The 17,684-nt window shown below is 39.8% G+C and overlaps 1 protein-coding gene across 4 annotated transcripts; it reads right to left on the bottom strand.

The window, feature by feature from the left end:
* Positions 1 to 451: 451 nt before the first annotated feature.
* On the bottom strand, positions 452 to 16,682 carry LOC110506655 (brain-derived neurotrophic factor). 4 transcript variants are annotated; one of them, XM_021586436.2, is made up of 2 exons: positions 16,384 to 16,682; positions 452 to 1,501 (listed from the first exon to the last, which is right to left on the bottom strand). In XM_021586436.2, exons 1-2 carry the CDS (start codon positions 16,384 to 16,386, stop codon positions 671 to 673), a joined length of 834 nt encoding a protein of 277 aa, XP_021442111.1. In that variant the 5' UTR covers positions 16,387 to 16,682; the 3' UTR covers positions 452 to 670. The 4 variants fall into 4 exon arrangements, with proteins under 4 accessions (XP_021442111.1, XP_021442113.1, XP_021442117.1 ...); XM_021586438.2 differs by lacking the exon at positions 16,384 to 16,682 and adding an exon at positions 15,319 to 15,804; XM_021586442.2 differs by lacking the exon at positions 16,384 to 16,682 and adding an exon at positions 7,383 to 7,975.
* Between the last annotated feature and the right edge of the window lie 1,002 nt (positions 16,683 to 17,684).

The raw sequence follows: 17,684 nt of genomic DNA, 5'->3' as shown, positions 1-17,684 counted from the left end.
TTATATTAATCCAGAAACATATGTCAATGAATAAATTTTATACATATATATATATATATATATATATATATATATTCTTATATTTTGTCCTCTGGTGGGGATAAAAAAATAAACAGCAAAGCTTTGACAACAGCACCTTGACATAGTATGTAATTCCAACATTACCTTGAGAAGTTTAGAACAGTAAACAGATAAAGTACTGAGGAGGAAAACCCTTTTACTGTTGAGTATGTAAACGGAATGTTTTGGTCGGTATCATATCCTTTTTTCTTAGGTGGACAAATTCTCAATTCACAATTGAAGCAGCATGCAAGTTTTTTTTAATGGAACTCGTCCTCACCCTCTCCCTCATCCTCATCGATCTTTTCCTTCTTTCTCACATTCTTGGCAACATAAACAAACCACAATGTCTTGAGGAATGTGATATAGTAATTTAAACTGGGCGCAAATGACTGATCAGATCTTTTTTTAATTGTTTACAAGGTCATGAATATGTTCAATAAATAGACTGTAGTATCACTTTTACTGTATAAACTTCATCTTTTTTTACATGCAGTCCATAAAATTTTCATTTGACGGAATAATTTACCCTGTTATGTATATATACAAATAGATATTTTCTCTTTACTCTCTTTTTTAAACTCTCAATAAAATCTATACATTATATACACTATCTTCCTCTTTTAATGGTCAATGTGCATACACATGATGTGTCTATCCTTATAAACCGCCAGCCAATCTTCTTTTTGCTATCCATGGTGAGCGCTCGCACGTAGGACTGGGTTGTCCTGCATTGGGAGTTATAATGCCTCTTGTCTATTCCACGGCAGCCCTCCTTTGTGTACCCCATAGGGTTACATTTGGTCTCATAAAAGTATTGCTTCAGTTGGCCATTGGGGACAGGGACTTTTTCCAGGACGGTAACGGTCTGCCCAGACATGTCTATGGCTGTCTTTTTGTCCACAGCTGTCACCCACTGGCTAATACTATCACACACACTCAGCTCGCCACGCCGCGACGGGTCAGAATGCCGCCGTACCCTCATGGACATGTTAGCGGCGTCCAGGTAGTTTTTGTATTCCTCCAGGAGAAAAAGCAGCGGTGGCTCTAAAGGCACTTGGTTGCTGATCATCACCCGCGATGCATACAGGTCGACATCCTTGGTCTCCGTGGTGACCACAGAGGAAGGACCCCCTCCTCCCTGGCCCTTGTCAGCCCCAGGCCCCAGCTGAGCTGCTTCTCCATCCACCTCCAAGAGCTCCTCAATCACCTGCTCAAACGTGTCTGTGAGCGAGGGCAGTCCCCCATGCTGGCCCGGCCCACCCCCGCTCTGTGGAGTCCCGTGGCCCCGGCCGGCTGTCACTGCAGCACCCAAGTAGCCTTCCGTTCGGTGGCCCCGCATACCTGGGGCGTCTCTCATGGGAGCAGCTCTCATGCAACTGAAGTATGAAATAACCATAGTAAGGAACAGGATGGTCATCACTCTTCTAACCTGGTGGAACTAGAGAGAGAGAGAGAAAGAGAGAGTGGAGAGAGAGGGATGAGAGGGGAGAGAGGATGAAATGTTAGTGCAACTTATACGTATATAATCATATGTAGCTATATTATGTATTATATAATATATCAACACTTTTCTTCCATTGAGTTATCAGAGTTGTGTGCTTATACAAAATACTGTACATAATACACTCATTATTATAGTATTCCATAATATCTCAAGGTTGGATCACAATCTAATTGTGTTCCTTTCAGCTATTACTAAGCACCATTAGATGATGCACGCCTACCATCTCCCCCCATTACTACCAGAGAATCACATTTCTCCTCCAGCTGCAAAGAAAGCCAGCAGTCTGACACCACCGTGAGTGCCCACTACTATTTGGTATAAGTAATTACCATACATGATTGGATATTTTTTTCTGGATTGGACCTCTTTAAAAATAACAACCTAGACCTAGTTGAATTAATTGTGCATGTAACCGATTGTGCTGTTCTTGTGATTTCCATTTTTTCTGTTTCCTCATTACCCATACAATATTTCCCATACAATATTTCCCATACAATATTTCCCACAAAGGCCCCAGAAGCAACATCAAGGGCTGCTGACACCAGCGTTTTCAACTGAGGCCAAGTTCTTTCAGACTGGGAGTGGAGTGGCTATGCATCATGATTTAAATGCCAGAGCATTAGCTAATTATCTCCTAATGGGCCATCCTACTAGGAAGTGCAACCCAATATATAATTATTTTCTCTTCTTCAACAACGACAAATAACAACCTTTTTTTTTTAAAACAATTACGTTAAACTGATAAGGAAACTACAGTATGTCTTCATCATAATCATCATCATCACCATAATCATCATAATTATTTTTCTCATATTTTGATGTTGTAATCCCTGGATGGCATGTACTGTATCATAAACGCTATGTGGCCTGAATACTTTTTTTCAGTTTAGCTATTGAACAGGCACGTTATATTATGTTTCCAATCCAATGTCATGTATTGTAGCCTAACACGTTTCATGTGTTAGACTGACTTCACACCACATTTGGAATTATTGATTGATTGATTGGTAAAATACATGAATGTTTCTGACTAGGTTCAGATAAGTGACTGTTTATTTTGTGTAATTTTTAAAAGGCAACCAATATTTGTTGTAATATTACCATTAATATGCTAAACTTGATAGGGTCAAATTGGGGGCAGGATTTATTAAGGGACATAGAGATGTTTAAATAAAGGAATGCTGAGAGTGAGCAGTAGCGAAAGCAGAGACTGAGAGAGAGTCAGTAAAGTACTGGTTAGAAAAGTGAAGAGAGGTAATGTGCTTGCATCCTGACACACTCACGTACCCCTTCTATCAGATAATACTCTGTACAGCTGCTCACATAAATTTGGTACACAGACATTACAAGGGAAAGAACGCCAAAAGGGCCCAACAGAGCCAAAATATATGAATATACAAACACACCCGCATCCTCATCCTTTACCCCTAGCTCACAATAGCATCTCTTACCTTTATGCCCTATGAGTCACAGCAATTCAACATATCCACGGACATCCCAGACCCAGAGTCAAACATATGAAAACAACCACAATATAAGAAACCTAGCTCTTGCTCTCCAGAGGGGGGGCATTTAAAAATAGCCATGGCAGGGCTTTGACTGCACTCTGCATGCCGCCCTCCTTGTATCCCGACCTGATGCAGGAATACGCTCCAAGCAGATCCGCTCCCCCACCAGGCAGTGTGGCGGACGGAAGGACCTTAGCAGAAGGGAGGAGCAGACCCCACCCAAAAAGCATTTGTTTCATTCTTAATTGGTGTCTGGGGCCACGGCTGCGATTAGCCAACGCCACGGTGACTGCCATAGAGATATTGCATCTATAAATAGGCGTGCTGGGAGTCTCACAGTCTCGATTGAGAATATCACATCCTTCTCCTTAATGAGCCGCTGAGTCCCCAAGCTCAGTGACGTGTTTCTCCAGAGTGTGAGTGTGTGTTAGAGGGAAGGGAGGGGATGGAGGAGGAGAGGATGGGAGGGCTTGGTTTGTACGTGTTTGCATGGGGATGGGGGCATTTTTCCTCTTACCGACAAAACAACCTTGGAGACTAAATGCAGCCAAGCAAACATAGATGAGCAGGAAATCATTCCAACCTTTTCTCAATATTGTAATTTGAAAATAATCATTCATATGAGGTAATCCTTTATCATCCTATAAATTGTTCCTGTGACCTGTCAAATCCAGTCATTAGGCTGCCCCAATGATCTAGGAAAACAAATACATGGACTGAAATGCCATCACACTGCTTATTGATACATGAACTGATTGGGGGTCCATCTTCATGTAGAAGATGCTGCAGCAGATGTAGTAGTCCTTCTTCCCTGATGGATCACTGGGGCTAAATTGCAGTAACAGGGGGTGGGGAGTCAGTGCAGGCGTCATTTTGCAGCATAACAACCACAGATGACGTCTCTCCCAGGTCTCCATAGGGGACAGGATGGAGGGGAGGTGTTTTGGGGGCAGTGCCACTCATCAGTGTGCAATTGCCTGCCAGTCCTCTGGGCCTCCTCACACCGGGAACAACAAATAATTTTATTTCTAACTCGGCTATTTCCTGTTTCCATCAGGAAAATCAATATGGCTTATGCTCTCAATCAACATCCTGTTAAAATGCAATCTAGCCGATGAATCACTTCATTGCTGTGGGACTGGCTCAGAATAACAGTACTCTCTGAGACCTATCTAATTCAAACCAAAGTAAAAGTGATTCTCACCATGGCTGGTATGTTTTCATTTAATATATTAGATTTGAGAATATCTTCAGCTCTGAATTGGATTTTACAGTCAAGATTTTTTTATCTCCAGGTAATCAGTGCAGTGTTATTTAATAATCATGTACTGAATATGTACAGTATGGGTGTGGAAGAGAACAAGCAAACTTCCACACTCTATCCAGCCATAACATGTATTCCGTAATATCAATATTCCATAAATAAAATCAGTCCTTTACAGTTGCATTTGGTGCATTCAGAACGTTCATAGATAAAAGTTGATGGATTTCCACATAGTGGCAGGGCTTTGCGATGACACATTCAGATGAGCACCTGTTCAATTGTTGTGAGAAAGGCAGGCACAGCTATACGGTTGGGTTTAGAGAAAGCATGGTGCCTTGCAGTGTTTGCTCTTCGTGTCAGGTGGGGATTATAATGAAAAATCTCCCTTTGACAGATGCTGGAGTGGATTCACAAACACAATGGTGTTTCAACCATGTACAAAACTCAGCACATGACAACATATGACTTCATATTTCACTTACACTTAACTTACACAGTCATGAATGTGGGCAAATTGTCTGTGGCAATACATACTAACTTTCTTTTTCAAAGAGTAATTTTCTCACGATTCTTGTCTTAACACACCTCTCTTTTTTTATGTTTTCACTTTGAAAACACATTGTAGAGTAAGTCACTACGAGGGGTACAATACCCCGTCTCCAGATGATCCAAGATCCCTGTACATCAGTTTGTGCTGTAGCTACACCAATCAACATGTTTTCCTATCCAGTCCATTAAAATATGACCTTTGGATGTGCTCCAAATAAACCTACCGAAAAGATAATGCTTCATTTATATGAACTATATATTTTGGAAACATACTAGAGGACTCAGTCACAAAATACAAATGTAACGCCATTATCCTTTTCCCCCCCAGTAATAGCTAACAGATGCAACCAAGAAACAACGTGGAAGCCTGTTTTGAGAGATCTGCTCCCTATCTGACACTTGCAAATAGCATCTTGAAATGGATAAGAATCATAAAATAAATGTAATGACCACTTAAAACAAGACATGTTAAGACTGTTGAATATGTTCCAGTAGATCATGAAGGCCCAAGTGGCATCTTTTCCATTGACAGACAATGTGGGCATTGTCCTCCACCACTTCATCTGGAAAGAACCAGTGAGTGTCATTAATGTGGCAGTTTACAAAAGACAGGTCCAATAGCCTATATATAACAATATCATAATATTCAAAGGTTACCCACTTCATACTTAAGCCACCTCCTGATAAACATAGTACTCTAATAAGTGCAACATTTCCTGCATGTCTATCCATAAGTTGCACTTACTAATTAGTGGTGCAACATGCTAGCTTGTCAAAGTGACTGCCAACCAGGTCACACAGGTAAAATGATAACTGCTTCAAAACCACAGCCTAACAATATTTTATTATGTGTACATTGGCTGTCAAAATTACAAGTTGCCAATTGCTAGCCTGTAATACCAGTGTATGCCATCTTAATTAATTAACAAACATAAGGTTTACATTACATGTGAATTAATTTATTGACACTGTCAGACAGTGTCCCCACATAGGTCAAAAAGCCCAGTACTCTGTGCTCTCTTTGGGATTTTTACAACCATTAAATAGCCCTTATATACCCTTAGGATAATTACATTTAGCAACGTGATGAAAGACATCAAAGACATCAACAGTGCTCAATTTAGCTTATTAGCCTACTGCACATATTCATATTTAAAGAAATCATCAGTATCTTAAAACGATGTTGATTGGAATTTGATTGCAAGTGGTGTATACGAACAATAATAAGATAAAGGGGCAACAGCAGCACATTAGACCTAGACCTAGTCCTACTTTAAAACGGGTGTCAAGATGTGTCCATATATTTGCGCTAGGTGGCGTATTAGACCACGAAATGTTCTTAAGACACATCCTCTCCCCCTCTCTCTCTCTCTCTCTCTCTTTCACACACACACACACACACCACACACACACTTACTTACTTTAAGGCGATAACAAAGTCAAAAAGGAAAACATGAACACTTGTAGACTGAAAAAGCAAAAGGTTACTAAACAAGAAGAAAATCGTGTTAACCGAATGGCATTAATTCATATTTAGTTAGTTTTCCAAGTCTGTGCCAAATTTGGAGCCTACTTTCAGAGCTATTTGATGCAATGTCCCGAGACAAACTAGCCTACACTACAAAACAGCAACAATCTCAGACAGAAAGCAAAAAAAATCTCTACACCAAACGTTAACAAGGTTTACTTGGTAAACAGCAGTATCGCGGCGCCGTTGGGTTGTTCTCGACCTAGAGCGTATAAAATGTCATAATTGTGGATTTTCCGCGTACTCCTTGATAATTGCGCGACTGCTCCATGTAGGGATTCGTTTTAAAATCCGTATATTCATCCTCGCCTTTCCTTGTGAGGTTATCCGGATTAAGAGAGAGCTAGACCAACACTGCAGGATATAGCTGAGCATAGGTCTCAAGTTTCCTATAAAGTCTTAATGACTACATCAAACTTTTGTTTTCATAACTTGCTTACAAACCTGTCTTTTTTTATTTTTAGAAAAGATAGTCAATTTACAGATTGTTAAAAATATATGTTATCTGAATTACGATGCTATATTATTTAACATAACATTTAAATGCATTGCATTTATGGATTATGGGTTTAAAGGAATAATCTACAATAGGCCTACAGCCCATGTTGGTAGGCAATGTAGCCTACTCGCCTATTTCTTACAGTGGCAATAGCCAACATGGCTAGATGTACAACCCTTCGCATTAATTAATCAGCTAAATACATCAGAAAACTAAATGATTACCTCCACTGACCTCTTTCGTGGTCCCTATTAGAAATTCAATCAGCATAATAACGCCGTTTTTTTTATTAATGAACAAGAGGATAGAGTTACACGTATCCTCTCTCAAACTGCGACAAAGTCGGTGGTGCGCCTGCATGATCCCCAACTTGATTACAATACTTTTAAAACATCTCCCCACTTACAAAACGAGCGAGCATCGACACAGCAGAGCGAACATGATCAAAAAAGTTTAGAAAAACATACCTTTTATTGCCCAATCGTAAAGGAGACCATTCAACAGGACAGTGTCATCTGGGATGTTTTGGACAACCCCCTATGTAATTACTTAAGCTATATTTTCCCTGTACTGTACTGTCCGACAGCTTCAGGATATCTCTTCAGCTTTGGAGCAAATAGATTAAATTATTGATGGTGGAAATTGCATGGTTGAGGTAATGGACTCCCATGGCTGCACGGCTCCTTTGGAGATCGCTTAAAACCGAAGGGGTTGCATGCTATACGCCGCACCGTCGCGACGGCACTACGCGATGAGAGACCTCTTGAGCTTGAAATGACGCCTGTATCCCTTGCAATTACAGTAACTTACTACATAATGACGTTGCAGCATGTGACTCTCCGCTGGCTGACTGGTTGCTTGCCACCAAACACGGTTACCAGAGTCCTAAAGCAGGCCTAGCTCTCATCATGCTTTTTATACGCCTTTGGTCGACAGATGGGAGTGGGATAAAGAAGGGATTGGCCATGGATCTTTCTTCCGTGTTTCACTGACATCAGATGTGATATTTTTGTAGCTGTACTGTTCATAAAAAAATAATAACGCATTTGATTCTGTGCCATGTGGCTACATTGCGTGTCATGATAAGTGGTGAATAGATCTGATAAGATGTCCGAGGCTTATAGCCTGTATATATATATATATATATATATATATATATATATATATATATATATATATATATATATATATATATATATATATATACACATATATGTGTGTGTGTGTGTGTGTGTGTGTGTGTGTGTGTGTGTGTGTGTGTGTGTGTGTGTGTGTGTGTGTGTGTGTGTTTGTGTGTGTGTGTGTGTGTGTTGGTCTAAAAAAATCCCAAATAAATCATGAAAATAAGAAAACCAATACCCTACCCAAAAATAGAGATTCTTATTCCATGCATTTTACCAGAAATATGGCATTTCTTTAGAGAGCACTGTTACTTTAGTTGTGAAATTGGACAGAATCACACATTCACTGCTACATAATTATTTCATTAACGTGTTATAACTAAGTGTATATTCTGTATGGGATTGATTAAGTCTACAGAACACTTACGACTACATTGAAATGCTCCTGTATAGACCAGGAGATGTGTTATAAATGCAAAAGGTAAGCCTGCTTAGCTAGACCTCGTTTCCCGAAGCCTTTGAAATGGTTTATCGTCAGATCCCATAGGTAGGCTATGCCATGTATGTTATACCAACAAAACTATGGGTTACAAGTAGATATAACCATCTCAGGGAATGTCCGAAGTTAAGACAAAGAAGCATTTGAATAGGCTAGCTCTCGAAATTGTTGTAACTTAAATTGAAGAAGCCGCAGATTCAATACAAAATAGCCATTTATCAGACGCCTTTATCCAACTTGAAATATAATCATGCGTGCACATTTAACTTATCTGTGGGAATCCCTCGTTGTGCCATTATACCAGTGCACAAATATTCAGCAACATGGACAGCGCCGCGATCAGCTCGAGAAAACAACAACACCATTGTCAGTGTTGTGGTCAGCGCGCCCACGAACTAAACATTCAGCACCACGGACAGCGCCTCTATCAACGCGCCGCATACTGAACATTCAGAACCACGGACAGCACCACGATTTGCGCGAAGTGAATGACTGATCGCTGATTGCGAACTAGAGCTACTGAACAGCGCCGCTTCCAGGCAACCTATATAATGAGAAGATTCCATGCCCTAGTTGTTGGGATCTATGCAGGCGGAAAGCCTACTGGTAGACACTTTTTGCCATGATACCAATTGTCTCCATTCCCTTTTCCCCTAACATAAAATCGTAAACTTCTCATAACACATAACTTAATCATATGAAAGCAAAAGTCGTATCATTAAATGCAAGGCTTCTCAATATTAAAGATATATACTCAAGAAAATGTACACGTTATTCTGAAGATCCCAGCAGTGTTCAATAAGGCTTGAATCAATAAACTTGGAAAAAGAAAAAAATATCTCACTTAAATTAATAAAGCTTTTAACTTTAGCATCCAGTGGGTGTTTAGAGAAGTCAAGTGATGAAGAGAAAAGGTTGTGGGCTCAACCTCAGTCAAATGAAGGAAACAGCTCATTGTCCTTGTGGCTTGGACCTCCTCCAATGAAAGATTTATTGTGATGTGTTTGCTATATGGCCATCGTAATTCTTCTCTGTACAAGTTAATGAGGTGGATGGTTCTTACTTGGCATATAGCAGTATGGGATTGAATGCTCACACCTGTTTTGTGATTCACTCCACCTCCAACACACCTGGGGACATGCCAAGATGAATATAGCCCTCCCCGAAGGATCACAGTAGGCGAGGGCAAACTCTGGATGACAAAGAGTTGCATCAGCAATCGCTGAGCGACATGACTCCAAAAAAAAAGAAGCTTGCACGGGGGCTGTTCCAACAAGGTAATTCATAAATAAATCACTTGGCATCTCATTAGAAGAACAACAACATGGTCTCTCTCATATCTGCAAACACAGCACAATGCAAGGTGGCGTTCTAAGTAGTGGTAAATTCAGGAGACTTGTTACCTAAGAGAGTTTGTTTGAGGAGATTATTTTGCATTTTGTGTAGAACTTCAAAATGAACTTTAGGGTGTCTGAAATAAAGTGCATCGCAACTGAATTTAAAATGCATAGTTGGGTCACGCTTAAGCAAAGTCAGAAAGAGCTAGCCAATACCGAGTACCATGCTGTGCTATGCTATGCAATGCTATCCTATGCTATACTATACGTGTCAGTGCTAATGATCAGCCCTTGCACCTACAGTACACTATGTGTCTGATGAAGGTTACATTGGGTGCCTGATCAGAACTTGCTGCCCCTAAACTAAAACTCAGACACACTCACTCATGCTAACATAATACCCTTATGTTATGTTGAGCAGTGAACCAAACTGGCTTTCAGCATGCCACTTTCAGAATAAAAGATTTCAGACAATCACCAATCCTTTTTCAGAAAATAGACATAATTCTCGAGGTTAAGTGTGGGACATCTCCCACTGGGGTTATCTTTGTCAAAAAGTGTCATTGCTATGCAAAAGGAGTTCTCAAGAGTGATGGGTGCTTTACCATGAATGGTGTGGCAAGCCAACATTTCCTTGTTTCACGTCTTTCATAACATTACAATCCTTGGACAGAAGTGGCATACTCATGCTTTCTATTACCCACTGAACTATTTTCTACTCAGAAAAGGGCAGCATGATGAATTAGATTTTTTTATATAAACATGTAAAGTTAGGCTACTTGAAGGGTACTATGAGGTGGTTTGATCATGCAATTTAGAGCATGGTGATGGAGCCCTGTTCACTCCCATAGGTTATCTTAGGGGATGGTGGCAGTAACCAGAAATCTGAAGCATGGAATATACACTCTCTCCAGCTTTTACACCATTTTCAATGTGAGCGAACATTGAACTTAATTTTGTATTTGGGGTGAACTAAACTTGTAAAAACTAAAACAGACAAACTTTTAAACAGATGGTTCTGAAGTCCGAAAACAAAGAATTTAGAAATATTGAATAACGTTTTGAAGTTAAAGACAACATGATAGTCTTCACTTAGCGAACACAAGAAGCACACACTGTGGCACCCTATACCTGCTCTTCACTGACCAGATGCCTAAAACAACACTGATGACACTACACACAGGCATACATCTTTTCACATCTTCTCTTGCCAAATGTGACATAATTCTGACAAGTCAGCGATGCCAAGATCCACACTGTGACATGAACATTCAATTACGACACCTTCAGAAGATACCTCTTTGAAGTAATCAGACAATAGAATAACAAGGCTCTGTGGCAGCATCAAATTGGGCATCATAAGCATATCTGCTGAGAATTAGCTACTCTATATCAAAATTCACACTTCAGGGTACAATTAACCCTTGCTCTGCTTCCCATGAAACATAATGAATATCCGGCTATAGTGTTATTAAGAACCAATGGTAAGTTTGAACTCTAGTCTGTCTATGTATATACTGCCCAAACCCTGTGGGAACACCTGGATGAGAAAATGCATAAGGCATAACAAGCTCATTTCGGGGGAATATGCAAGAAGTCTCATATATCTTTCTCTCGCTCTCTCTCTCTCACTCACTCACTCACTCACTCACTCACACTCCTCTCTCTCTCTCTCTCTCTCTCTCTCTCTCTCTCTCTCTCTCACACTCACACACACACACACACACACACACAAAACAACAAAAACACACACTTTGTTTCATCAAATTGACTGCAGCACCAACACAAATGAAATGTAAAGACACAGAAATGTTTGCCAGAATGTCTGGAGGATCTAAACTGAGCTCTTATTTGAGCACTACACCTAAGTATTTCAATAGGTAAGGTAAATGAGTCGCTCGCCCCTCCCTGTCCATAACAGAGGCATCCAACTTGATGTCAATATCAAAAGAGTGTGGAAAGCCAACCAGTGGTAGAGCTCAGCACCCCATTCCATATTCAAACACTCATGGCAGGTATCCTGAGTCCAACTCTACCACATAAGACATCTCAAAGTTATGCTGAATACAAATATTAATTAGGCTACTGTACAGACACATATGCATAATATGCATGCACAACAAATGCTTTTACAATTACATCTATTTTTCTAAGCACCTTCAGTACAATGCACACTCTTTAATCAATTACATGTAAGAACGGAATTGAGTTGATTGTAAATATAATTTTCTGAACAGACGCAATTCATCGGACCTCATTGTTCCACACACACAAACACACCCACACACACACCGAATTGTCCTGCAGTGGCGTCATGCCAGCAGCCAGTCAGACTCTTGTCTCGTTGGTTACAATTACTGGACAAGCAGCACAGCAAGGTATTGGTTTTGGAAACACATATTGTGTTGAATCAACTATTGTAATCGTGTATTCCCATGATTTAAACTAACCAAGATGTGTCTCGGCATCGTTGAATAGATAAATAGCTGGATTCAAACGTTTCAACCCGCCATAACTTATTATGATGACATGATAACTAGATGGATGGAGGTGCTGATGATGAAAATGATGACCACACCGCCGCCGATTATAATCCGATTATTATAATATTATTATCATTAGCCAATTAATATTATGATAATCATTAGCCTTTTGTTGGTTTTGTTTTTTACTGTTATGAAAATGTTAAACTATCCCACATCCAATTACGCACGATAAGGATGGAAAACGGATTTTTGTTTTGTAAAAACGTTGTGTTGAGAGTCGGAGTTCCAGCTGGAGTGTTATCAACTGTTAGCCTACTTCAGATCCTACCATGTAAAATAATAAAATACTTCCGAGGCTATAGCTACAGCTATACATATTCATAGCCCTCGCCATTTAAAGTTCATGAAAGGTTGACTCGGAAAACTAAACCCCTTTATAGGAACGCAAACAGAAATATCTCTCATCGCCCCTGTGAGTCATCTATAAAGAACGAAACACGCATATTCTGTCAAATATGATGCCACAATAGCATTTAATGTTATTTGGAATGAAACCTACCATCCTCAGATTTGTTATTGACGCCCACCCCAACTCTGCAGCGCTAAGAGTGCGGAGAGGGGGGCGGGTTGAGGGAGATTCTCAGTAAGATAACACATCCCCATTTATGGACTGATCCGATGACGTACATTGCAGAAAGTTCTAAAAAAAAACTTCATACATACAAAGTGTGTCGTGCCACCCCACAGACCCCCCCTACCCCGCCTCCGCTCTTCCCTCCCTCCGCACGCCTACACATAAACCCACTTCTCCTCTCGCTACGACTTTCCTGAAGAAAATACGTTATTCCTGAGAAAATTATTAAAAGAAAAAGCTGACCAAATTAAGAAATATAACAGATAATCTGAAAATCTAATAAATAACAATATGCACGTTGCTTTGTATGCAGCCAATTTGTCATATAGTCGCTGGTCTACTCATTCATAAACCCACTGCAACAAATAAAACGAAAACGTTTTAGGCGATCGATTCGTTGAGCATAGCCCTAGTAATTATCATCTTATTATATAAAACATTTTATTAATAATATTAACATGATTCCTCTTGTTCTTATTATTACAGCTGTAATATATGTTACAACATACAGCGTCATCTTAGCTAACGGGTCTCCTGCTTTCCTATAGGCAATAGCCTAATAAGTATACTAATTTCGTTAAATTATTAAGTACATTATTTAATTAAATAATGAGTCACGCATGGACTATGTTTTAAAGAGCCTTATTTGGTTCTCTAAAGCAAGCTAGAATTGAACTTAAACATGTAATTTAAAAACACAATGAAGCTGTAATAATTCAGACGTAGCCTATAAATGAGGATAATGCATCAATAATGCATTGAAATGTAACCCCACTGGAAGCCTCTTGATTAAAACAGGGCTGCGAGCGCTTGTGGGCGTCGATATCTCAGGGTTTCTCGCGCAGCTGTTTGCCATTCAATAGCATCGTCCTGAAATCAGAATATTTGAACTGAAGCCGCACAAAGAGAGAGATTGAATACAGACAATATCCTGCAGTTTCTTCGCTGGCACTCAAGACGAATTTCTAAAGTCCGTTGGGTGTTAAATCAGCAAAAACATTGTTCAAATCAATTTGAAGATCATCGCAATCTTGCATGTCTGATATACTACTGTCTTATAAACACACTGCTTTCAGACAATTTCTTATCAAGCCATCTTATCTCGCACCACCTTTAGCCAGCCATAGCCTAACATCTGTCAATAGGCAGTTTGACCACGCCTATCTTTCTTGTAATTTCATATCTCTGATTGCATCTTTGAAATTCATCTGATTTCTATGCGAGGATTTCTCGGTAATGTTTGTGTTATTCATATTTCATTAAATCATTGTGTAATTTGTGGTTTTGCTATTTATTGTAAAGGTGGAAGTTGTCTTCGACAGGTCGAATGCGGGCTACACAGACTTGCGCGCGGACAAAGAGGGGTAGCAGGTGATGCTAGTGCTAGAGTGAAAGCGCAGTATGAATGAAACCGAGGAGCGGCCGTAGTAAAAACACAAGTGATTTGATCGCGATGACGGAGGATGGTAAGATGTTAAGCAGATAAGAGTAAGCTATTTTTTGCCGCTTAGGGTCGAGAGAGGAATAAAATAGTTTGATATGAAAAATACATATAGGCATAGATAGATAGATAGATAGATAGATAGATAGATAGATAGATAGATAGATAGATAGATAGATAGATAGATAGATAGATAGATAGATAGATAGATAGATAGATAGATAGATAGATATGCCCTAATATGAAGCGAGTCAGTGAGAAGGTAGCCTGGGCTGAGGCTAATATTTTATTTAGGACATGCACCATTATTCTGCTTAGTGTCGGGTAGAATGATTCATGAATTGCGCATTCCAAAGTTCCATTTCGACTGGGAGACAGGATCCCGTAGCCTAGATTGTGTTGCAGTAAATGTTAAAAAAATATATTTGAGTGATTTTAAAGGTTTTGTTTACGAGTTTTATTAAGCTTCCCTTCATGCATAGCCTTGGTAAGTCACTCTGAACAAGAGCGTTTGCTAAATGACTACAACATAAACCTAAACGAGTGCTTTGCGTGTTTAATTTAAGGCTCCATCATGTACTCATAGTAATGATAAATACTGTAATCTGTATACAAATATACATCCTTCAAACGAAACTTTGATAAGGTTAAATAGCACCCTGCATAAATCCATAAACGCTGACTGTTATCAATCAAATCAAATCAAAATAGTAATTCAAATTGGAAAATAATTAGCTGGATATAATTTCACGCAAATCAATGCACAATATCATGACGGTGCATTTGATAGGATCCAAGTTCAATTTGAAACCATAAAACAATATAGACGATAATGACAAGGATTGCGGATGAATAACAATTAATCACAATGGTGTGAACTCTTACCTTTTTAAGGGCTGACAACCACTATCAGTGGTTAGATCTCCAAGACCAAGACTTGCATTTCCCAAAGTTAAAGCTGTATACCAAGACTGGAGCTTGAAAAGAACGCACGCCCTATACAGCGGCTCTAAGATTTCAACTTTCACATGCTCTAAGTGGCGAGACCAATCTCAAAGCGCAAGCCCTTCATTGATACGCGCATTTCTCATATTTTCCGTTTTAGATCACAGGGCTCCCTCAGCATACTCTTACCAAAAGTTGAAAAAAATTCCCCAGCTTTGGTAAGGGAACAGCAAAAGAGAGTTGATGTCCAGTTGGTGTTTTAGTCCATGCAACGACTCCGGTGCCTCTGTCCAACGTGCTGAAAGCATAACACAGCGAGGGTAACTAAGGGGGCAAAAAAGATCTATAGTTTTGTTAAGTGCCATTTGATACTGCTTTACTCTACTGCTTCCCAACGCCTCGTCACGTGAACGTTTTTCTCCCCAAGCCCGTCCTGTTAATATTTGATCACATGTTGGCCGGACCTTAAGAAAAGCAGCACCTATACCAAAAGCCTCTAGTCACCACAAAGGCTCAATCAAATAGCATCTCCAAAATAGCTGTACACCTAACAATGCTGATCCTGCTGGGTTTTTGTCTTCAAGTCATGTACAGGGCAGGACGACAGGTACACACATGTTGCTTTTCATTGGCACCACACTTGAAAAAAAATATTCAATACATACCGTAAAACCCTGGTTGGCAATATACACAACCTTAAAGCCCTCAAAGACAATACAGCACACCCGCTCATTGCGCGCACAGATGATACAATATATCCCAATACATAGTTTACCTGCATTTCTTGAGCTTAGAAATGTATTCCAATATTTGTACGCAAGCTTTGCCAACATCATCATTCTTAACATACACATGGGTCTCTGTTGAGAGTTTCTTAAGTAGCCCACAGAGTCCATCCCATCATCCAGCTATATAGCTAGCCTATATTAATTCCCGGATTAAATCGCAAGCATTGCTATTTCTTGGATACCATTCCTGTTTCGATTGTATTTCCATGTTACTTACCATTTTCCTCTACGCTGTCCTGGAGATAGAAGTGTCTTAATATCCACTCACTCCAACAGATGCTGGTAGGTAATGTGTCTTGTTTGAAGTCATCATATGAGAACTTCTGCTGTGCTCAGTAGATCGCCCACCACTTCGGTGACTTATCAATCTAATAACCCTTTGCAATCTCCGCGTGCTTATAGTCTGTAACACCTTGGTGGCTCTACAGTCAGGACAAACAACAACCAGCCGCGATTTTCACAAAAGCCTGTATAGATAGAAAGACAGATATACGCAATACCCTCCCCCGGACAACGCCATTAGAGGTCTTGCGTGATTGAAATAAGCGAAGGCAGTCAAGTTTATGAGGGACCCTAACTGACCACTCAATGAATACAATCTCAATTATTTAAATTAGGCTATGTTTGCACAATAATGTTCAGCCCCCCTAACAGTTGTACAATATAAGACATATGCACGAAGTAGCCTAGGTTATAGCTTTTGCTGCCTGTCTATTGTTACTACTCAGGCAATATTACGCAAAGCCGGCACAACTTTTAACATTTCGATTTTTTTCAATCAGAGGTGGGATGATACCCGATAAGACAAACAATTCACAATCTTTTATCGCCCCTCTCGCTAGTGAGATGATGTTCTTTGAGAACTTGTTGCTGCTAAAAAAAATTAACTAGCGTTGAGGACGAAACAGAGCCAGACTCATATACTTACATTTGCAATATACTGTTATTTGCTTCGTTTTCAAATGCCTAGAAAAATCTGAAGTGAATCCACGTCTTCAAGTAGCCTAAGCTATGCCCTAAACTTCTAGATATGTTTAGGTATTTTGTTGTAGCCTACACCTCAATGGTTTAAATCCTAAATGTTTCAGTTTACAACCATTAATTCCAAGTTCAAACGCGATATCTGTTTTCAGTAAAATTCCATCAGTTGCACCGCGAACACTGAGCCATCTAATTGTTATGCAGTGACGAAGCGCTATGCTTGGGGTATTCGTCACACCTGTGACACTTCTATATGCGCTACAAATGTACTGGTAAGTAACGTGAGTAATAGGAGATATTTGCCCAACTTTGAACCAGGATTCGAACTATCTAGGGAGTTGTAAAATAAGTGAAACAGAATGGTATTAATAATTCGTCGCTCATGGCAAATACTGTAGGAATGGTAGCCTATGGCTACATTAGATCTCTAGCATATGCACACTGCACGCACCACATAGGATACGTGGACCGTTGGACTAATTAGACAACTAGGTTTAACAATGTAACACATAACTCAATCAGAGGGCTGCACCCGGA

This window comes from Oncorhynchus mykiss, chromosome 26, assembly GCF_013265735.2.
Source record: "Oncorhynchus mykiss isolate Arlee chromosome 26, USDA_OmykA_1.1, whole genome shotgun sequence".
Lineage (NCBI taxonomy): Eukaryota > Metazoa > Chordata > Actinopteri > Salmoniformes > Salmonidae > Oncorhynchus > Oncorhynchus mykiss.
The sequence above is the reverse complement of the archived record's forward strand: the minus strand, read 5'-3'. Positions and strand labels throughout refer to the sequence as shown.